General features: G+C 44.9%; 2 protein-coding genes across 5 annotated transcripts in view; one reads left to right on the plus strand and one right to left on the minus strand.

Annotated features, from left to right (window-relative positions):
• LOC127048474 (uncharacterized) overlaps positions 1–23283 on the minus strand; it is a 490241-nt gene that overhangs the window by 464734 nt on the left and 2224 nt on the right. The gene's annotated exons all lie outside the window — the stretch shown is intronic.
• Positions 12543–23283, plus strand: part of TMEM38B (transmembrane protein 38B) — a 68464-nt gene continuing 57723 nt past the window's right edge. For all 4 annotated transcript variants that reach the window (XM_050948339.1, XM_050948337.1, XM_050948338.1 and 1 more), the window contains exon 1: positions 12543–12698. In XM_050948339.1, coding sequence (XP_050804296.1) covers positions 12593–12698 — 106 coding nt within the window. In that variant the 5' untranslated portion in view covers positions 12543–12592. The remainder of the gene's footprint in view (positions 12699–23283) is intronic.

Genomic DNA, 23283 nt, shown 5'->3' on the forward strand with positions numbered 1-23283 from the left:
CCTGGGTCTCCAGCAGAACTTCGGCAGTGGGTCCTTCGCTCACTCCAGGTCTTCAGCGGCACTTCGGCAGCAGGTCCTTCAGTGCTGCTGAAGACCTGGAGTGAGTGAAGGACCCACCGCTGAAGTGCCACCAAAGACTCGGAGCACCACTCGGTTAGTACAAGCCCCATGTGTTTTTTTTACATTTTTTTTTAAGTCATCCCTGCCAGGGCCCTGTTGAAACTGTTCGAATTGGTACCTGCACTTCCTAAGGCCGGCCCTGCCACTGGGCATACTTACCTGCTGATAATCAAAGATCAATTGCCAAATTAGTTGCCAAAATTAGGCTATGCCATCATACCATCCCCTCCATAAACTTATCAAGCTTAGTCTTAAAGCCAGATGTGTCTTTTGCCCCCACTACTCCCCTTGGAAGGCTGTTCCAGAACTTCACTCCTCTGATGGTTAGAAACCTTTGTGTAATTTCAAGTCTAAACTTCCGGATGGCCAGTTTATATCCATTTGTTCTTGTGTTCACATTGGTACTAAGCTTAAATAATTCCTCTCCCTCCCTAATATTTATCCCTCTGATACATTTATAAAGAGCAATCATATCCCCCCTCAACCTTCTTTTGGTTAGGCTAAACATGCCAAGGTCTTTGAGTCTCCTTTCATAAGACAGGTTTTCCATTCCTCGGATCATCCGAGTAGCCCGTCTCTGAACCTGTTCCAGTTTGAATTCATTCTTCTCAAACATGGGAGACCAGAACTGCACACAGTATTCCAGATGAGGTCTCACCAGTGCCTTGTATAATGGTACTAACACCTACTTATCTTTGCTGGAAATACCTCACCTGATGCATCCTAAAACTGCATTAGCTTTTTTAACAGCCATATCACATTGGCAGCTCATAGTCATCCTGTGATCAGCCAATACTCCAAGGTCCTTCTCCTCCTCTGTTACTTCCAACTGATGTGCCCCAAGCTTATAAAAAAAAAATCTTGTTATTAATCCCTAAATGCATGACCTTGCACTTTTCATTATTAAATTTCATCCTATTACTATTTCTCCAGTTTACAAGGTCATCCAGATCTTCCTGCAGGATATCCCGGTCCTTCTCTGTGTTAGCAATACCTCCCAGCTTTGTGTCATCCGCAAACTTTATTAGCGCGTTCCCACTTTTTGTGCCAAGATCAGTAATAAAAAGGTTAAATAAGATTGGTCCCAAAACTGATTCCTGAGGAACTCCACTAGTAACCTCTTTCCAGCCTGACAGTTCACCTTTCAGTACGACTCGTTGTAGTCTCCCCTTTAACCAGTTCCTTATCCATCTTTCAATTTTCATATTGATCCCCATCTTTTCCAATGTAATTAATAATTCCCCATGTACCTGAGTTTTGGCTGAAGGGTTAAACTCTAACAAGCCACATTACCTGCCCAGCAGGGGGAGACTACAGACAATAACAGAGGTAGAGGGCAACTGAGGTGCAGATACGTGATCAGATGCTTGGGAGATGTAAGAATTTCATTAAAAGGATCAGCAATAAAGGTTCACCCTTGCTCCTCTCTGTTGGAGGAGAAGGTATTTGTAGCTATTTGTATTTGTATGTGTAGAGGCTGGTAGGAGCAGTGTGCTGGGAGAGAAGCTGAGCCCTGATTAGGGAGCAGGGCTTCTCTGACTAGGGGTTCTATAAAGCTGGCCAGCCAGTTAGGCAGCGGCACAGACAGCTGCAATGGCACAGGAGTCAGCAAACAGAGCTGTAAACAGAGGAGTTTGCAAGGGGAGTTTGGAGGGGAAGACTAAGAGGCAGGCAGAGGAATAGACAGGCTAGTGAAGGGAATGTGTGGTGTTCTGGCAGTGTTTTGTTGGGGTTTTCTTTTGGTTTATGTTTCCCAGATTTACAGGATTTAGGTGGGAAGCCTATGACAGATACAGAGGCAGCAGTGGTAGTGACCCAAGCAATGGAAGACACAATGAGGATGACTGGATGTGGAAGCTGCAGCATGTACATGATCCTGGAGGGGTACCTGAAAAGAGTTTTGTCTGCATGAAGTGCCGCCTGATAGAGCTGATGGAAGAAAAGATCCGAGGATTGGAGATGCAGGTGGAAAGTCTGGTTGAGTTTAGAAGGGGCTTTGAGCAGATGATGGAGCAAAGACATGAGGAGTCTGAAGGGAAAAGCTCAGCCGTGCAGATGGAAGCAGGACCAAAGAACTCTGAGAGGAGACTGCTGGGTGAGGACAGTGGAAGCATGTGACTAAGAGAACCAGGCAGAGGAAAAGACGGGCTAGGGAAGGAGAAAAAAAGCTCAGGAACAAGTTTGCAGAGTTGGAAAATGAAGAAGGGGCACAGCAGGTGCTCAGTGAAGGAGAGAGGGCAAGGAAGAAGAGAAGAGCAGCTAGTCCTATAGGAAGAGGGGAAGAGTCAATGGAGACAACACCAAATATGAGCCCCAGGATGATACAGGATGGGTTGCAGAGGATTGCAAGGAACAATAGGAATCGAGAGGACTTGTAGCCAGAGGGAACAGGAGATAGACCAGAGAATCGCACCATCACCAGGAAAAAGCAGGTCTACGTGATTGGGGATTCCTTACTGAGAAGAATAGACAGGCCTGTAACCAGAGCTGATCCAGAGAACAGAAGTGTGTGCTGTCTGCCGGCTGCTAAGATACAGGATGTGGACAGGAGGCTGAAGAGGATCCTAATGGGAGCAGGAAAGAATCCACTGATTGTCCTTCATGTGGGAACAAATGATATGGCTAGATTCTCACTGGAATGTATCAAAGACTATGCCAGGCTGGGGAAGACGCTTAAGGAAATCGAGGTTCAGGAGATCTTCAGTGGGATTCTGCCTGTTCCTAGAGAAGGGCGACAAAAGTGTGACAAGATTATGATGATCAATAGATGGCTCAGGCAGTGGTGCTATAAGGAGGGCTTTGGGATGTATGGCCACTGGGAAGCATTCATGGACAGAGGACTGTTTTCTTGGGATGGACTTCACCTGAGTAGGGAGGGAAATAGATTTTTAGGATGGAGGCTGGCACAATTAATTAAGAGCTTTAAACTAGGCATTGCGGGGAGATGGCTGGGAGATGTCCAGGTAACCTCCATGCCAGATTTTAACACTGAGAAGGAAGAAAAAAGAAGAAAGAAAGGATATAGCTGTAGGTAGGAGAATGGACATAAGTAGGAAGGGTACTGTAGATATCAGTCAAATAGGTGATATTGGTGGTAGAACATCTGGGCCTAATTGGGTAAAGAATGTGAGCGAAGCCAAACGTAAAAACCAAGATGTTTGTACACCAATATGAGGAGCCTAGGTAACAAAATGGAGGACCTAGAGTTACTGGCGCAAGACGTAAAACCAGATATTATAGGGATAACAGAAACACGGTAGAACAGTAGTCATGACTGGAGTACAGGTATTGAAGGCTATGTGCTGTTTAGGAAAGACAGAAATAAAGGCAAAGGTGGAGTAGCATTGTATAACAATGATGAGGGTAACTGTAAAGAAATAAGAAGGGATGGAATGGATAAGACAGAGTCTGTCTGGGCAAAAATAACATTGGGTAAGAAAGCTACTAGAGCCTCCCCTGGGATAGTGCTTGGGGTGTGCTATAGACCACCAGGATCTGATCTGGATATAGATAGAGACCTCTTTTATGTTTTTAATGAAGTAAATAATAATGGGAATTGTGTGATCGTGGGAGACTTTAACTTCCCAGATATAGACTGGAGGACAAGTGCTAGTAATAATAGGGCTCAGATTTTCCTGGATGCGATAGCTGATGGATTCCTTCACCAAGTAGTTGCTGAACAAACAAGAGGGGATGCCATTTAGATTTGGTTTTGGTGAGCAGTGAGGACCTCGTAGAAGAAATGGTGGTAGGGGATAACCTTGGTTCGAGTGATCATGAGCTGATTCAGTTCAAACTAGACGGAAGGATAAACAAATGTAGATCTGGGATTAGGGTTTTCGACTTCTCGAGGGCTAATTTTAAAGAGTTAAGGAAATTAGTTAGGGAAGTGGATTGGACGGATAAACTTGTGGATTTAAATGCGGAGGAGGCCTGGAATTACTTTAAGTCGCAGCTGCGGAAATTGTCGGAAGCCTGCATCCCAAGGAAGGGGAAAAAAACCATGGGCAGGAGCTGTAGGCCAAGCTGGATGGGCAAGCAACTCAGAGAGGGGATTAGAAAAAAGCAGAAAGCTTACAGGGAGTGGAAGAAAGGCAGGATTAGCAAGGGAAGCTACCTTGCTGAGGTCAGAACATGTAGGGATAAAGTGAGGAAGGCTAAAAGCCGCATTGAACTGGACCTTGCAAAGGGAATCAAAACCAATAGTAAAAGGTTCTACAGCCACATAAATAAGAAGAAAACAAAGAAAGAAGAAGTGGGGCTGCTATACACTGAGGATGGAATGGAGGTTAAGGATAACCTAGGCATGGCCCAATATCTAAATAAGTACTTTGCCTCAGTTTTTAATAAGATTAGTGAGGAGTTTAGTGATGATGGAGGGATGATAACCGGGAATGTAGATATGGAAGTGGATATTACCGCAACTGAGGTAGAGGCCAAACTTGAACAGCTTAATGGGACAAAATCGGAGGGCCCGGACAATCTCCATCCGAGGATATTAAAGGAACTGGCGCGTGAAATTGCAAGCCCGTTAGCGAGAATTTTTAAGCAATCGATAAACTTGGGGGTTGTGCCGTACAACTGGAGGATTGCTAACGTAGTTCCTATTTTTAAGAAAGGGAATAAAAGTGATCCGGGTAATTATAGGCCTGTTAGCTTGACGTCTGTAGTATGTAAGGTCTTGGAAAAAATTGTAAGGGAGAAAGTAGTTAAGGACATAGAGGTTAATGGTAATTGGGATGAATTGCAACATGGATTTACTAAAGGTAGATCGTGCCAAACCAATCTGATCTCCTTCTTTGAGAAGGTGACGGATTACTTAGATAAAGGAAATGCGGTAGATCTAATTTACCTCGATTTCAGTAAGGTGTTTGACACGGTTCCACATGGGGAACTGTTAGTTAAATTGGAAAAGATGAGGATGAATATGAAAGTTGTAAGGTGTATAAGGAACTGGTTAAAGGGGAGACTCCAGCGGGTCGTATTGAAGGGTGAACTGTCAGGCTGGAAGGAGGTCACTAGTGGAGTCCCTCAAGGATCGGTTTTGGGACCGATCTTATTTAACCTTTTTATTACTGACCTTGGCACAAAGAGTGGAAATGTGCTAATAAAGTTTGCGGATGACACAAAGCTGGGGGGTATTGCTAACACGGAGAAGGACAGGGATACTATTCAGGAAGATCTGGACCACCTTGTAAACTGGAGTAATAGTAATAGGATGAAATACAATAGTGAAAAGTGCAAGGTCATGCACTTAGGGATTAATAATAAGAATTTTTGATATACGTTGGGGACACTTCAGTTGGAAGCGACAGAGGAGGAGAAGGACCTTGGGGTATTGGTTGATAGCAGGATGAGTATGAGCCGCCAATGTGATACGGCTGTTAAAAAAGCAAATGCGATTTTAGGATGCATCAGGCGAGGTATTTCCAGCAAGGATAAGAAGGTGTTAGTACCGTTATATAAGGCGCTGGTGAGACCCCATCTGGAATATTGTGTGCAGTTCTGGTGTCCCATGTTCAAGAAGGATGAATTCAAACTGGAACAGGTCCAGAGACGGGCTACTAGGATGATCCGAGGAATGGAAAACCTGCCTTATGAAAGGAGACTCAAAGAGCTTGGCTTGTTTAGCTTGGCCAAAAGAAGGCTGCGGGGGGATATGCTTGCTCTATATAAATATATCAGGGGGGTTAATGTTAGGGAGGGAGAGGAATTATTTAAGTTTAGTACTAATGTAGGCACGAGGACGAATGGGTACAAACTGGATATTAGGAAGTTTAGACTTGAAATTAGACGAAGGTTTCTAACCATCAGGGGAGTGAAGTTCTGGAACAGCCTTCCGAGGGAAGTAGTGGGGGCAAAAGACTTTTCTGGCTTTAAGACTAAGCTTGATAAGTATATGGAGGGGATGTTATGATAGGATAGTTAATTTGGGCAATTGATCTTGGATTATCACCAGATAGGTCTGCTCAATGGTCTGTGGGGAGATGTTGGATGGGATGGGAACTGAGTTACTGCAGAGAATTCCTTCTTGGGTGCTGGCTGGTGAGTCTTGCCCACATGCTCAGGGTTTAGCTGATCGCCATATTTGGGGTCGGGAAGGAATTTTCCTCCAGGTCAGACTGGCAGAGGCCCTGGAGGTTTTTCGCCTTCCCCTGCAGCGTGGGGCATGGGTCGCTTGCTGGTGGATTCTCTGCAGCTTGAGGTCTTCAAACCAATTTTGAGGATTTCAATAACTCAGTCCTGGGTTAGGGGTTGTTATAAAAGTGGATGGGTAGGGTTCTGTGGCCTGCCTTGTGCAGGAGGTCAGACTAGACGATCATATTGGTCCCTTCTGACCTATGAGTCTATGAGTCTAAGAGCGGATGCCGTTTTAGGTTTGGTTTTGATGAGCAGTGAGGACCTCATAGAAGAAATGGTTGTAGGGCACAACATTGGTTTGAGTGATCATGAGCTAATTCAGTTTAAACTAAATGGAAGGATAAACAAAAATAGATCTTTGACTATGGTTTTTTATTTTAAAAGGGCTAACTTTAAAAAAATAAGGAAATTAGTTAGAGAAGTTGATTGAACTGAAGAACTTGTGGATCTAAAGGCAGAAGAGGCCTAGAATTACATCAAGTCAAAGCTGCAGAAACTATTAGAAGCCTGCATCCCAAGAAAGGGGGAAAAAAATATAGGCAGGAATTGTAGACCAAGCTGGATGAGCAAGTATCTCAGAGAGGTGATTAAGAAAAAGCAGAAAGCCTACAAGGAGTGGAAGATGGGAGTGATCAGCAATGAAAGCTACTTTATTGAGATCAGAACATGTAGGGATAAAGTGAGAAAGGGCAAAAGCCATGTAAAGTTGCACCTTGCAAAGGGAATTAAAACCAATAGTAAAAGGTTCTCTAGCCACATAAATAAGAAAAAAACAAAAAAAGAAGTGGGACTGCTAAACACTGAGGATGGAAAGGAGGTTAAGGATAATCTAGGCAAGGTCCAATATCTAAACAAATACTTTGCCTCAGTCTTTAATGAGGCTAATGAGGAGCTTAGGGATAATGATGACAAATGGGAATGAGGATATGGAGGTAGATATTACCACATCTGAGGTAGAAGCCAAACTCAAACAGCTTAATGGGACTAAATCGGGGGGCCCAGCTAATCTTCATCCAAGAATATTAAAGGAACTGGCACATGAAATTGCAAGCCCAATAGCAAGCATTTTTAATGAATCTGTAAACTCAGGGGCTGTACCGTATCACTGGAGAATTGCTAACATAGTTCCTATTTTTAAGAAAGGGGAAAAAAGGTGATCTGGGTAACTACAGGCCTGTTAGTTTGACATCTGTAGTATGTAAGGTCTTGGAAAAATTTTTTGAAGGAAAAAGTAGTTAAGGACATTGAGGTCAATGGTAATTGGGACAAAATACAACATGGTTATAGAAAAGGTAGATCATGCCAAACCAACCTGATCTCCTTCTTTGAGACAGTAACAGATTTTTTAGACCAAGGAAATGCAGTGGATCTAATTTACCTTGATTTCAGTAAGGCATTTGATATGGTTCCATATGGGGAATTATTAGTTAAATTGGAAAAGATGGGGATCAATATGAAAATTGAAAGATGGATAAGGAACTGGTTAAAGGGGAGACTACAACGGGTTGTACTGAAAGGTGAACTGTCAGGCTGGAAGGAGGTTACTAGTGGAGTTCCTCAGGGATCAGTTTTGGGACCAATCTTATTTAACCTTTTTATTACTGATCTTGGCACAAAAAGTGGGAACGTGCTAATAAAGTTTGCGGATGACACAAAGCTGGGAGGTATTGCTAACACAGAGAAGGACCGGGATATCCTACAGGAAGATCTGGATGACCGTGTAAACGAGAGTAATAGTAATAGAATGAAATTTAATAGTGAAAAGTGCAAGGTCATGCATTTAGGGATTAATAACAAGAATTTTTTTAATAAGCTTGGGGCACATCAGTTGCAAGTAACAGAGGAGGAAAAGGACCTCGGAGTATTGGTTGATCACAGGATGACTATGAGCTGCCAATGTGATATGGCTGTGAAAAAAGCTAATGCACTCTTGGGATGCATCAGGTGAGGTATTTCCAGTAAAGATAAGGTGGTGTTAGTACTGTTATACAAGACACTGGTGAGAACTCATCTGGAATATTGTGTGCAGTTGTGGTCTCCCATGTTTATGAAGAATGAATTCAAACTGGAACAGGTACAAAGAAGGACCACCAGTTTAAGGAACGGAAAACCTGTCTTATGAGAGGAGCCTCAAAGACCTTGGCATGTTTAGCCTAACCAAAAGAAGGCTGAGGGGAGATATGATTGCTCTCTATAAATATATCAGAGGAATAAATACCAGGGAGGGAGAGGAATTATTTAAGCTTAGTACCAATGTGAACACAAGAACAAATGGATATAAACTGGCGCTCTGGAAGTTTAGACTTGAAATTAGATGAAGGTTTGTAACCATCAGAGTCGTGAAGTTCTGGAAAAGCCTTCCAAGGGGAGTAGTGGGGGCAAAAGACATATCTGGCTTTAAGACTAAACTTGATAAGTTTATGGAGGGAATGGTATGATGGTATAGCCTAATTTTTGGCATTTAATTGGTCTTTGACTATCAGTGGTAAATATGCCCAATGGTCTGTGATGGGATGTTGGATGGGGTGGGATTTGAGTTACTACAGATAATTCTTTCCTGGGTGTCTGGCTGGTGAGTCTTGCCTACATGCTCAGGGTTAAGCTGATCGCCATATTTGTGATAGGGAAGGAATTTTCCTCCAGGGCAGACTGGCAGAGGCTCTGGGGGTTTTTCGCCTTCCTCTGCAGCCTGGGGCATGAGACACTTGCTGGTGGATTCTCTGCACCTTGAAGTCTTTTAACCATGATTTGAGGATTTCAATAGCTCAGATATAGGTTAGGGGTTTGATACAGGAGTGGGTGGGTGAAATTCTATGGCCTGTGTTGTGTAGAGATCAGAGTAGATGATCATAATGGTCCCTTCTGACCTTGAAGTCTATGATTCTATTATTAAAGTCTATGATATTGTGATGGAACAGCAATCTGGTGTATGCCTTCTGTCTTGGAAGGGAGCTTATTGTACTTTAGTTATTTCCGCCCATACAGAGAATTTCTTGTTAAATTCTGATAAGATTCAACTACTGTTTTCCTTAAGGTAACTCCATTGACTTCAGTGTTTCGGATGCATGTTCATTGGAGAAGCAGTTCAAGTAATTTTTCTGCAGTTTTGGGCTCAGAAAAACGCAAAGTAGAGAGAAACAGTGACATGTACTGGTGTAACCAGAATCAATTTCCACAGACTTCAATAGGGCATTGTGATGGATTGGGTCACAGAATCCCCTTTGGGAACTGCCACCTGATGTGTCAAGACTAACTCTGAGCCCGTTTTCCCTGGCAGCTTCAGGCTTCAGTGCCCTGCGCTAGTTTGAGCTAGACACGCTAGCCTGCTACAGACAGAGACCCAGGTCTGAACCACATCCCTGCAAGCTTAACTGAAAACAGCTTAAGAAGTGCTCCTGTCTCCAACACTCAGATACCCAGCTCCCAGTGGGGTTGAAACCCCAAATAAATCTGTTTTACCCTGTATAAAGCTCCAGGTTAAAGATGGATTCCAGTTCAGGTGACGTGATCACGTCACTGTAAGACTCCAAACCTTCATTCCTCCCAGCCTGACTCACAGGAAGGCCTGCAAGGAAACAGAGCCATCCATACTCAATTGTCCTGGTTAATGAGATTCCTCAAGATTCCAAACCACCATTAATGGCCCACACTTTGCACAACTACAATAGGACCTCAGAGTTCTATTTCATATTTCTAGTTTCAGATACAGGAGTGATACATTTATACAAAGAGGATGACCACACTCAGTAGATTATAAGCTTTGTAAAGATACCTTACGAGACCTTTTGCATGAAGCATCTTCCAGTTACATTATATTCACACTCATTAGCATATTTTCATAAAATCATATAGAGTACAACACCACAGGCATAATCCTGCTTACTCTAGCACTGAAATTTGTTCCAAATTCAGTATCAATTAAAATGGTATGTGTTCAATGGGGAGATTACCTCCTATGCTTTCAGGATGGATTGTCATTTAATATATCTACATCCTCTCTAATTTCTATCATCCTATAGGAATCAAGCAGTTTTGTTATAGGCTGGGATATTTTAGATTTATGTAGTCACTTATTGATTAAGCATAGAGCTTGCTCAGCTCCATACAAAACACAAGCATTAAGACAAAGACCAAATACCTTAAGATCCTTTGGTGGAAGGCAAAAAAATGAAAAATAAAAATACAAATTGAGTGACTGTGCACATGGAGGGACTAAGTCTTGCTCCAAACGACTCATAGTGGCATGAATTGTCAAATGACCTGTTAGTATTAGTAACAGGTAACTTCACACAAGCATTATCAATGTCATTTTCTGGAATGAAGAGAGAAGATTGGCTATACATACAACATAACTTTTTATGCCCTATTTACATTTTTAAAAATTGAGTGTAAAAATAACACCTTGAGCAATATAACCATCTGGTTTTGAGGCAGATCTGCATGAATTTAGCCAATACAGCTATGGCAAAATGAGCCAGTTTTTCTTCTGGTTCCTGTAGCATCATCAGCAGAACTGTTTAAGTGCTGATATCTTTGTCCCTATGATTAGTGATGGTGGATGAGATGGACAGAAACCAGCTTGACTCTTGGAGCCCAGGCTGAGTTTGGGGTGTCAGTTAGATGTGTTTTTTTAAACTTGTAAATGGAGCATATGTGTGTCTTGATGCTTCAGTCACATCTGTATGGTTTGACCCTTGGGTCTGCAAGGATCTGAATGCAGCATTGAGGCATTACTGTGAAAGCAGTGTGGGAGAGCAGCATATTTGTTGTCACCTTGGATAGGCTAACACAACAGAAATAAGTCAAGTGCACATAATTTGAGTTAACTTCTCTGAAGAGGCACCTTTTTTTGTAAACGTGCTTAGATTTTAAAGGGTCAAAACATTAGGCAAGGCTGCTAAAAGAAGAAAACACACCGTACCTTCTGTTGTGCACGTGGAGGGAGAGAGGATGGTGATAGTAGTAATGTAAATAAACCATCAGTATAGTACCAGCAGGAAAGCTTTGTTACACAGGGCAGAGAACTCCCCTGTTCCTCTAACCACTTTACTGGTAGAATTTCAAGAGGTTTTTCTAAAGTGATGTAGGATTCAAGACCTGAGATTAAAGCAAAAGCTGTTTAAGGAATTTACAGTGTTCATCTCAGTACAGGTCTCAAATCCCCTTTCACCAGCAGAACCTCACTCCCAGTCCTCGTACCAGTTCCTAATCCCCTCCATCCATCAGACTTCATACACTCTCCCACCCCATACACATAATCTCCCTAATCTCCCTCCCAATCCGCCAGTACCCATACAGGTCCCAAATACCCCCCACACCCACACTGGTTCTTAATCCATGCAGTAGAGTCCCTCTTTCCCATAAGCATAAAGTTCCCTAATCCGCCTACCAACCCCCCATTCCCATTCGGGTCCCTAATTCCCAATCCCCACATACTGGTTCTGTAATTCCCCCAAGCAGATGTTCCCCTCATGCCCTCGGTCCTCCGATCCCTGCCTTGAGCAGCCCGCCCCATTGCTACCTGGGCCCTCCCATGCAGGGCGGCCCAGAGGATTCGGGGGAGCTGCAGGGCTTGTACTTACCCGGGGGCGGTCCGCGTCTTCGCCAGCACTGAGGGGCCCCCGCCGCCGGGGCAAACTACCCCACTTGCCCCCCGACCCCGGGCGGCGCTGCTCCCGTGGCCATACAAATAATAACTCACCCTGCCCCTAGCAACTCCCCCCACCCCGCTCCCAGCAAATCCGGCCCCCCCTCCCCCTGCCCCTAGCAACTCCCCCACCCCGCTCCCAGCAAATCCGGCCTCCCCTCCCCCTAGCAACCCCCCCACCCCGCTCCCAGCAAATCCGGCCCCCCCTCCCCCTGCCCCTAGCAACCCCCCCACCCCGCTCCCAGCAAATCCGGCCTCCCCTCCCCCTGCCCCTAGCAACCCCCCCACCCCGCTCCCAGCAAATCCGGCCTCCCCTCCCCCTGCCCCTAGCAACCCCCCCACCCCGCTCCCAGCAAATCCTGCCCCCCTCCCCCTGCCCCTAGCAACCCCCCCACCCCGCTCCCAGCAGATCCGGCCCCCCCTGCCTCTAGCAATCCCCCCACCCCGCTCCCAGCAAATCCCGCCCCCCCTGCCCCTAGCAACCCCCCCGCCCCGCTCCCAGCAGATCTCGCCCCTAGCAGCCACCCCGGGTCCCAGCAGATCCGGCCCCTAGCGGGTCCCGCCCCCCGTGCTGGTCCCACCAATGAACACTCAGCCCCTCCCTTCTCCCGCCCCGCCGCTGTGTGGGCGGCGCGTGAGGCAGGCCCAGGCCCGGGCTGAGGGGAAGGCGGAGGCGCCGCCGCCATGGAGCTGGGGCAGGTGCCGCTGGTCTTCTCCCGCCTGCCCATGTACCCCTTCTTCGACGCGGCCCATTACCTGGCCTCCGTCATGGCGCTGAAGGAGCAGCAGGGTGAGCTCGCCCCCCCCCCCCCCGTCCCCTAGGCACCGCCTGTCCGGGGCCCGGACCCCGCAACTGCCGCTTCCATCCCCCGGAGAGCCCGCCGCCTTCCCCCCGTGCCCTCCCCAGCCGGGAGCCCTGGTTCTTGGGCTGCCCCGACTCCCCCTCAGGCGGGAGCCCCCCGGGGACACTCGCCCACCCGGTGGAGGCCGCGGGTGGTGGGTAAAGTATATGGTCAGCCCCCCCATCTGTCTGGTAACGCCGGCCCTGGGCTGTACATGGGGCGGTATGCGGGCCCCCACATCCACCCCCATCCAGCCTCCCCCTCGCCCCCACCTTCCCTGTCCTGGGTGCATCTCCCTGACACCCACCCATCTCTCTGGGGAACCCTGGAGCCCTCCCTGCCCCTAACATGCACTTTTGCTGAAACACAACTGAGTCTGTCAGAGCAGGAGGGAGGGTATCTGAGGCCTGGTCTACGCTAGGCATTGAAACCGATTTTAGCAGCGTTAAACCGATTTAACCCTGCCCCCGTCCAGACAACGAGGCCCTTTATATTGATATAAAGGGCTATTTAAACAGGTTTCTGTACTCCTCCCCAACAAGAGGAGTAGCGCTGAAATCGGTATTACCATATCGGATTAGGGTTAGTGTGGCCGCAAATCGACGGTATTGGCCTCCGGGTGGTATCCCACAGTGCACCACTGTGACCGCTCTGGACAGCAATCCGAAGTCGGATGCACTGGCCAGGTAGACAGGAAAAGCCCCGCGAACTTTTGAATTTCATTTCCTCTTTGCCCAGCATGAAGCTCTGATCAGCACAGGTGGTGATGCAGTCCCAAATCCAAAAAGAGCTCCAGCATGGGCTGTACAGGAGATACTGGATCTGATCGCTATATGGGGAGACAAATCTGTTCTATCACAGCTCTGTTACAGAAGACGAAATGCCAAAGCATTTGAAAAAAATCTCCAGGCTATGATAGACAGAGGCCACAGCACAGTGTTGTGTGACAAGCGTAACGGAAAGCCAAAGAATCAAATGGACACTCATGGAGGGAGGGAGGGGGTACTGAGGACTCCAGCTATCCCACAGTCCCCAGCAGTCTCCGAAAAGCATTTGCATTCTTGGCTCAGCTCCCAATGCCTGTAGGGTCAAACACATTGTCCGGGGTGGTTCAGGGTATAGCTCATCAATTTACCCCCTCCTCCCGTGAAAGAAAAGGGAAAAAAATCATTTCTTGACATTTTACAATGTCACCCTATGTCTGCTGAATGCTGCTGGTAGTCTCAATGCTGCGGCAGTGAAGAGCAGTATCCACTCCCCTCCCCTCTCCTCTCCGGTTTCAGACGGTACAGTATGATTGCTATCCGTCGTCGTCATCAGCCCGTGAGTGATCCTGGCTGGCCGGGGGCACCTGGGTAAAAATAGGAATGAGTCCCAATCGTTCCCAGTAGATGGTGCAGAATGGCTGGTAACCGTCTTCATCATAGCAACTGGGGGCTGACAGCCCCCTCCCTTTCATGTGTAAAGAAAAGATTCTGTACTGCCTGGACTATCATAGCAGCGGGATGCTGGGCTCCTCTTCCCTGCACCGCTTAATGTCCTGCCTGGACTAATAGCAGCTGGAGGCTGCCTCCCCCTCATTTTATCTCACTAACAAGTCAGTGTTTCTTATTCCTGCATTCTTTATTACTTCATCACACAAATGGGGGGACACTGCAACGGTAGCCCAGGAGGTTTGGGGAGCAGGGAAGCAACAGGTGCGGTTGTTGCGGGGCACCCCCTAGAATGGCATGTAGTTCATCATTTCTGCGGGATCTGACACGGAGCAGCTGTGCTCTCTGGTTCTCTAGTACACTTGCCCCATACTCTAGGCAGGACTGACTCTATTTTTAGATACAACATAAAGGAGTGAATGACCCAGGGAGTCATTCCCATTTTTGTCTTTGCGCCCCCGGCCGACCTCAGCCAGGGGCACCTATGACAGCAGCAGACAGTACAGAAGGACAGATAACTGTCATCTCATTGCCAATTTACAATGGCACAGCAGACGTACAGAACAACTGATAACCATCTCTGCTATCATGCAAAGGCAAATGAATGTTGCTGTGTAGTGCTGCAGTACCGCCTCTGTCAGCGGCATCCAGTACACATACGGTGACAGTGACAAAAGGCAAAACAGGCTCCATGGTTGCCATGCTATGGTGTCTGCCAGACCAATCCAGGGAAAAAGGGCGCAAAATGATTGTCTGCCGTTGCTTTCCTGGAGGAAGGAATGAGTGACGACATTTACCCAGAACCACCCGCGACGATGATTTTTGCCCCATCAGGCACTGTGATCTCAACCCAGAATTCCAAGGGGCGGAGGAGACTGCGGGAACTATGAGATAGCTACAGAATACCTACCCACAGTGCAATGCTCCAGAAATAGATGCTAGCCTTGGACCATGGATGCACACCGCCGAATTAATGTGCTTAGTATGGCCGCGTGCACTCGACTTTATACAATCTGTTTTACAAAACTGGTTTATGTAAAACTGGAATAATCCCGTAGTGTAGACGTACCCTAAGGAATTAAACATCGGCCACAGCCTGTTGGCACCTATGATCTGCATAGGCTTGGAAGAGTTAATTTGTGTCTGTAAATGTTGGTGAACACCCATTGCGGTGTACACAGGCAAACTGACAAAAACAATATTTCCATCTCTAAAAAACGAAGTGCTGCTTGAGAACCACAGTGTGATTTAAGAGTATTTACTGTGTATGTTTTGACGTGTTATGTTGGCAATTTAAGCTTTAACTTTGTGAATCACAGCATCTGCTGTTAAATAATTCAGACCCCTTCCCCCCATAACTTACTTGTCCCTGCTGTGAAAATTTAAATAGATAACAATGGGAACAATGTTTAAACCCATAATGTTGCACAACTGAAAATTTACATCAGTAAACACTGAAAAAATGCGTAAGAATAAACAGCTGATTTTTCTGTTGAAATTTTATTTAAAAAAATTGAGTTCTGCCAAGCCTGTATGTATCAGACCATGGATAGGAAATGGAGACTGGTGCTCTTGGCAGTTAAATGTGTGCATGGGGCACAGATATAAATGGGGGGTTCGACATGACTGTGAAGATTTCCCCCCCCCCCCCCAAAAGATGTGCTCTACTTCAAGTGGGAAATACTGCAGGGAAGTTCCATGACTTCTGTTATTCAGGAGGATTGATTACATAATCACAGTGGACCCTTCTGCCTTTATAATTTGTGAATTGTATGCATTTAAAATTGCCACTGATTTCAGCCCCAGAAATTGAATCTCTGTGTGTGTGTAGGCTCCGAATCTGTTGCCTGATGTACCTTTTACTGCTCCTCCAAACCCCTTCCATGCCAGCACTGGGGGAATGATATACATAAGCTCTGTTGGTGAGTGGGGTTGTCAATATTTGCAGGTGGTAGGGAACAGGTAACATTAAGCAAGGTTAGATAATATAATGGTAAACAATCTTGACCCTTGTCTACACTATAGCTTCTACTGTTGCTACAAACTTTGAAAAACTATATTTCCTTTTTTGCTGTTGTCATTGCAGACACAAGAGATCTTAAAGAACTTGTGTTCATTTTCAGAGGAATTGAGGCTTGCTCTGATGGCCTTAGATAACCATTCCTATTTATGCATGTTTTGTGCATCAGCTGGTTGCTGCTGTCCACCCCAGAGGTAGCTGCACTTCAGTTGTAGTACATATAGTTTGCAAATAATTAGGGATGAATGGTGTTAGAACTGTAAAATTATTCTGAAAAAGTTACGTTGTTAAACTTTTCTAAAATGTTCAGAACTTCAGAATGTGATATTATTGCAACTGATCATGATAACTTGAAACTTCAGTTCTCTTATGTCTATATTCCTGAAGCTTTAGTTTTCTCGTCTGTTCCAATACAATTTTCAAGTGGCGTATGTCTTGACTAACTTAGTGGCAAATTACTGGAAAACTTTCTGTAAAAAAAAAACTTTGAAATGATTGTCCCCAAGCAGGAAGTCTCTAATGTTATATATGGATTTGTAGGGATATCTCTCCTTATTGACTTTATATTTGTACAGTTCAAGTCAGGTGATTGTGCTCTTGCTGCTATTCTTTTACATAATACACAAAATTATGCACATCCTTTTATTTAGGTGCTTTTTGACAATTTTGAAATATACAACAGTGAAGGACCCCTTCATTAATCAGCGTATTGACAACAAATAGCAATAACTCAGCAATAAAAGCCACATAGTTGTGATCTCCTACCAATGCCATGCTCTCCCATTTTCTCAAGCTAGGGAAAATAAATTGACACATCATCCAGTAACTTGCTGGTTGAAAGCCTTGCTATTGGTGCTTGATTTTTTTTTCTGCATGGCTTTGGACAGAAGGGATGAGTGGTTCAAGTTCCTTGGAAATTCAAAACATAGCATTTTTGAGGGATTGAACAAAGATGGGCCCAGAAACTCTCCAGAGTCGTCATGATGCTCAGGGTATGGCTACACTTGCAGCTGTACAGCACTGGGAGTTAAACCTGTCTTTGTACAGCTGAGTAGGGAAAGCGCTGCAGTCTGTCCACACTTACAGCTACCAGCACACTGTCATGGCCACATTTGCAGCATCTGCAGCGGCACTGGGAGCAGTGCATTATGGGCAGCTATCCCAGCGTTTAAGTGGCTGCAATGTGCTTTTCAAAAGGAGGGGTTGGGTGGAGTGTGACAGAGAGCGTTGGGGAGAGAGTAAGTGGATTTTTGCAGCCGACACTGTCAGCACATGGCCTTGCAAGTTCCGACCCCCTCACACACCCCTCTCTCAGCAGCTGTTTTTTTTCCTCACAAACCAGATAAGCAGTCGCTCCGAAACAGACCCCCCCCCACCTGCTGCGCTGCTTCTCTCCTCAAGCCCTCTCCCTCCCCCTCTCTTCAAGCAAACAGTAGCTGTGGGCATTCCAAAGGGAGCCCTCCCGCCTCTGCTCATTCACAGCAATCAGTAGCTGTGTTTGTTTTTTTGATAAGCAGCTCTGGGAGTCGGAGTTCACAACAAAACAAAGAGAGGCATCACAACAAAACAAAGAGCGGGACCTTCACTTAAAAGGATTATGGGAAGCTTCTGGAGGTCAGTCACAGCGTACTAAGATTATTCCCTTTTTATACTGATGCCCCAGCGCCGCAGTAGCAGCGCTATACTCTTTATTCCTCTCGGGGAGGTGGAGTACAAGCAGCGCTGCAGCCACGGAGATACAGCGCTGTATGTGCCTTGCCAGTGTGGACGGGGAGTGAGTTACAGCGCTATAAAGCCACCAACAGCGCTGTAACTCTCAAGGGTAGCCAAGGCCTCAGTCATGTAGAAGCTAATTCAACTGTTACAAGAGTAAATCCTTCCCTGCTATGGAAAGCTGTGTTGTAGCATTTCTAACTTTTTTCTTCTGTATAGGTGTTGGGGCAGTATCTGGAAAGTCTGTGTTGGGGTGCAAGCTCTGTGGGGCTGCTTGTGCACTATGGATTTGGGGCTATCAACTAGCCTTCACCTCTCATAGAGTTGGGTCAAGTGTTGTATAGGTTAATCCAGCCTTGAGACTGGAATAGCTACTTTAGAGTGACTTAACTCTTTCTGTAAAAGAGTAACTGCTCCAGAGTAACTTCTCTATACTTGGGTCTTCGGCAGTTCATGAATGTTTTGTCAGACATATGCAGATTTAGGAAGACCATTGCATTACTCTGTTTACTTCATGTCCTGAAGGCTATTTGCTACCTGAAGGGCTAGACACTTTATTTTTGTTTAAATGAAAGCTTACTTCTGTAATAACTGATGAGTAAATTCACCAAGAAGTTCTACTGTTTGCCATTGGCAAATGGATTTGTCAAGGCTTGCTTATTACTAACATAGTGTCCAACAGTATTTGAAATTGCTCTAATGTCATGATCTAGGTAAAATAACTGAAAATCTAAAGACTATAAATATATACAATGTCAGTTATTTGCATAATATCAAAGTATGGTAGGTAGATACATTAAAAATACCTAAACCACACATTTCTGTCTTCCACGGATACTAATCTATGCAGATTACTCTAATGGTAATGTTAACAGAAGCTTGGTTTTTTTCCCCGTTTTTTGAACGTTTTGCTTCTCCTAATGGATTGTAAAATCTCTTCGTAAACCAGTTGTGGTAGTAAATTCTCTACTGTAAAAGTGATTGTGATGTCACAAATATTGGCTTATGACATTGAATGAACAAGCAGATTAAAAATGAGAAATATATTTATAGATAATGGAGAAGATGTTGCATTATTTTCAAGTCCCAAATTCCTCTCAGCTTCAGAATTGGATCCAAATTGGAGATGAACATTAGTGAAAAAAGGACATACTTTCCCTCTCCTCTCCACCCCCCTCCCCATGGCACATCTTCAGTGTGGCTTTAGTAAAATGTTGCATTTTAGAAAGTTCCCTAGCTCTGGCTAGAGCTGGACAAATAATTAATAAAGATAAAATATGTCAAATGAGTAGTTCTGTTTTGACAGGGTTGAACAGCTTGATTTAAAAAAAATATTTAGAACTGCTGGCCAAATTTCAGTGAATAAATCTTTGTTACTCATTTGCAAACAGTTCATTGTGGCTATTTGATATTGAAAGTTTAAGCTGTTGAGTATATTGGGTACTTTGGTCTTATGGTATATTTTTGTTCTCTATTGTAATTTTTTGTCTGACTTGCTTTTCTTTTGTATGCTTCACTTTAGTATCTGTGCATCTCACAAACATTAATAAAATGCCCACGATTTACAGATAGATGATCTGATTCAGTGATTAAAGATTGTTGCAAGGTCATACAGGAAGTATGTGGAAGAGCTAGAAATAGAGCCCTGATCTCCTGTGTCCTCAGTCCACTACTTTAAATATAGCAAGATCATCATTCCCATTTTAGAATCAGGTTTCTGGTAGGAACAGTTATGTATATGTATTCAAAATTTATTTTCATTTGCTTAATTTTTTTTGTTGCTTCTATACACACTCTTATCAACAAACAGAAATGCTGTAAATGACCATAGAATCGGTTTGAGCAGACACTGAATTCACTTAAATTTGTTTTTGTAATATTTATCTCGGTTTAAGTATAGCTCATTTTCTAACTTGAGCATGGAATTAAATATTTTTTTTTTTGTAGGGGAAGGGGTGTTGAGGCTTCCCCCCACACACAAAAAAAAAAGAAAAGAAAAAAGAATAACATAAATATTGGAGTTGCAAATGGGCCAAAATCATTCCAGCTGTAACTCAGGCCACGTCCAGACTAGGGTATTAAAATCGATTTTAGATACGCAACTTCAGCTACGTGAATAACGTAGCTGAAGTCGAATTTCTAAAATCGAGGTACTCACCCGTCTGGACGGCGCGGCATCGATGTCCGCGGCTCTCCGTGTCGATTCCGGAACTCCGTTCGGGTTGATGGAGTTCCGGAATCGATGTAAGCGCGCTCGGGGATCGATACATCGCGTCCAGACTAGATGCGATATATTGATCCCCGAGCAATCGATTTTAACCCGCCGATGCCGCGAGTTAGTCTGGACGTGGGCTCAGTCAGTAGACTTGCTGTATAGGTGGTGTCTCATTGTGTCAGAGCATAGTCAGTCAGCAGCCTGCATTTAGCATCACATTTTATTACATTGAGGTTTTTCTGCATTCTTTTTAGAAAAGGACTTTCCTTTTTTGAAATGCTTCCTTTGTTTTCATAACTTTGGACCATGTATTATACATAGGACTCCAAATTTTATTCTTTTCTAACTACTCTGTAGGGATAGTTTGTGGAAACTATCTTTTTTCAGTAATGTTATGGTCACCTGTTAAAGTATAAGGTTTTTTAAGAGGGGAAAAAAACCCATTATTTACTATACACTTTGTGACATAAGAAACATTTTCTATAAATTGTGAAGGGAAATTTAGTTTTCATGAGTGAGGTACTGGTACCACTTATTAGTCATGTTTAATGTAGAGGTTTTATTTGTAGGCTTCTCCACATAAGCTGATTTTTTTCTTTTTTTTTTCAGGAGAATTATAGAATCCTTGGCATAGGGTTTTGATAAGTGAATCTGATTCTGTTTTTTTAGTGCTAAGTTGTTATTGTTATATTGTTACTGATATGGAAACGAAGTAATCTTGAACAGTGTTTAAAAGCATTTTATTTTAAAAGGGCTTTTTATTTCACCCTTTAGATGAAAAACCAAGACAAGCATGGTGTGTGATTAATATTAATCATTTATTTTGTAGGTTGGAGGAGGACAGTGAGGAAAAAATGACAGGGGAAAGCATTAAAAAGCAGGACTTTGTCACGCTGTTTTACAAGAATAGTTATTTAATGACAAACAGTTTTTAAAAACCAACTCAGCAACAGCCACTGCTTTTGAAACCTTAACTTCACCCCTAAACTACGGCATTTGCAGACTAGTTGGCTTTGCTCAAATCACATTCTGCATGATTTCATGATGCCCCATTAGTGTTAAAGGATGCTTCATGGGGCAAACATAAATGACAGTTTATTTGTAAGTGAATGACCTACTTGAAATTGAATTTCTGTGGTTTTGAAAGGTTTTATTCTACCCATAATGTTGTTAGCAATAGTAATACTAGAGGACAGTTAAAATAGAAAAGCAATGAAGCAACAAACTTTCTAGCTATGTCAGCACTATAGCAAGAAAACAGTGATTGAATTGCAAAACACCAGTGTCTTGAGCCCAGAGACTTCTAATGATGCCTTAGCGTAATCTTTGCTAGGCTACCTTATAGTTTTGATTTGTTTGTGATACTTAAACTAACGTTTTATTGCTTAGTGCAAGAGATTCCCAAACTTTGATCTCTGCTGGCTTTTGGAGAGCAGGCTGGTCATGTGATATTTAGTTTCCCACTGTTTTTCTGTCATCAAAAATTGCTAAGAGCCTGGAACTATGAAAAAGCGGGTGGAAACAAGGAAGAAGCAGTCAGCTTATCTACGTCTACTAGAGACTGCTGCTGTGGATGAGGAGGAGACTAAGGGTATGGCTACACTTACATTTGTGCAGCGTTGGGAGTTAAGCTGTGTTCGTACAGCTGTGTAGGGACAGCGCTGCAGTGTGGCCACCCTGACAGCTACCAGCGCTGCAGTGTGGCCACATTTGCAGCATTAGCAGCGCTGTTGAGAGTGGTGCATTGTGGGCAGCTATTCCACAGAGCACCTCGTCCCATTTTGGCGTTGTGGGAAGGGGATGGAATGGTGCGGGTCATTCTGCTTCCGGTCCCAATGCCCCGTGGTGCATCACTACACATTCCAAGCAGTTTGGCACCATTGTGAGTCTGCAGCGCGATTTCTGTTACAAATGGAGCCCGAGCTGCTGAGGACCTTGCTGATGAATGTTGCCAGCACATCACGTTTGGCAGTTGAGCTATTCCTTTCGCTCCAAAGTGACAGTGAGGAGTCAGACGATGATATTGATTCGCCTGACGCGCAAGACACTAAATTGCTTGTGGCAGTAACGGACGTGCTCAGCACCGTGGAACGCCGCCTTTGGGCTCGGGAAACGAGCACTGAGTGGTGGGATCACATCGTCCTGCAAGCCTGGGATGACGAGCAGTGGCTGCAGAACTTTCAGATGAGAAAAGTCACTTTCATGGGACTGTGTGCTGAGCTCGCCCCTACCCTGCGGCGCAGGGACACGAGATTGAGAGCTGTCCTGCCAGTGGAGAAGCGGGTGGCTATTGCAATCTGGAAGCTGGAAACTCCAGACGGCTACTGATCGGTGGCGAACCAGTTTGGAGTGGGAAAGTCGACCGTTGGAATAGTGTTGATGCAAGTTTGCACGGCCATTAATCGCACCCTGCTAAGAAGAACCATGACTCTGGGGAACGTGCAGGACATTGTGGATGGCTTTGCACAAATGGGTTTCCCTAACTGTGAAGGGGCAATAGATGGGACGCATATTCCTATTCTGGCACCACCCCACCTGGCATCCGAGTACGTTAATCACAAGGGGTATTTCTCTGTGGTTCTCCAAGCACTTGTGGATCACCGTGGGCGTTTCACTGACATTTACTCAGGATGGCCTGGAAAGGTGCACGATGCACGCATCTTTCGAAACAGTGCCCTGGTCAGGAAGCTGCAGGCCGGGACTTTTTTCCCAGACTGCAAGATCACAGTAGGGGATGTCGAAATGCCCATTGTGATCTTTGGAGACCCCGCTTACCCCTTAATGCCATGGCTCATGAAACCGTATACAGGGAAGCTTGACAGGAGCAAGGACCAGTTCAACTACAGGCTGAGCCGCTGCAGAATGACTGTGGAGTGTGCTTTTGGCCGTTTAAAAGGGTGCTGGAGGTGTCTCTATGGGAAGCTAGATTTGGGGGAAAGCAGCATCCCCGCTGTTATATCCACGTGCTGTACCCTCCATAATATTTGTGAAGGGAAGGGTGAAAGATTCAGTGAGGAATGGACCTCCGAGGTTCGACGCCTAGAGGCTGAATTTGCACAGCCAGAGAACAGGGCTACTAGAGAGGCCCAGCAGTGGGCTTCAAGGATTAGGGATGCCTTAAGGGAGCAATTTGAGGCTGAAAGCCAACGGTA

This window comes from Gopherus flavomarginatus, chromosome 3 (genome assembly GCF_025201925.1).
Source record: "Gopherus flavomarginatus isolate rGopFla2 chromosome 3, rGopFla2.mat.asm, whole genome shotgun sequence".
Classification (NCBI taxonomy): Eukaryota; Metazoa; Chordata; order Testudines; family Testudinidae; genus Gopherus; species Gopherus flavomarginatus.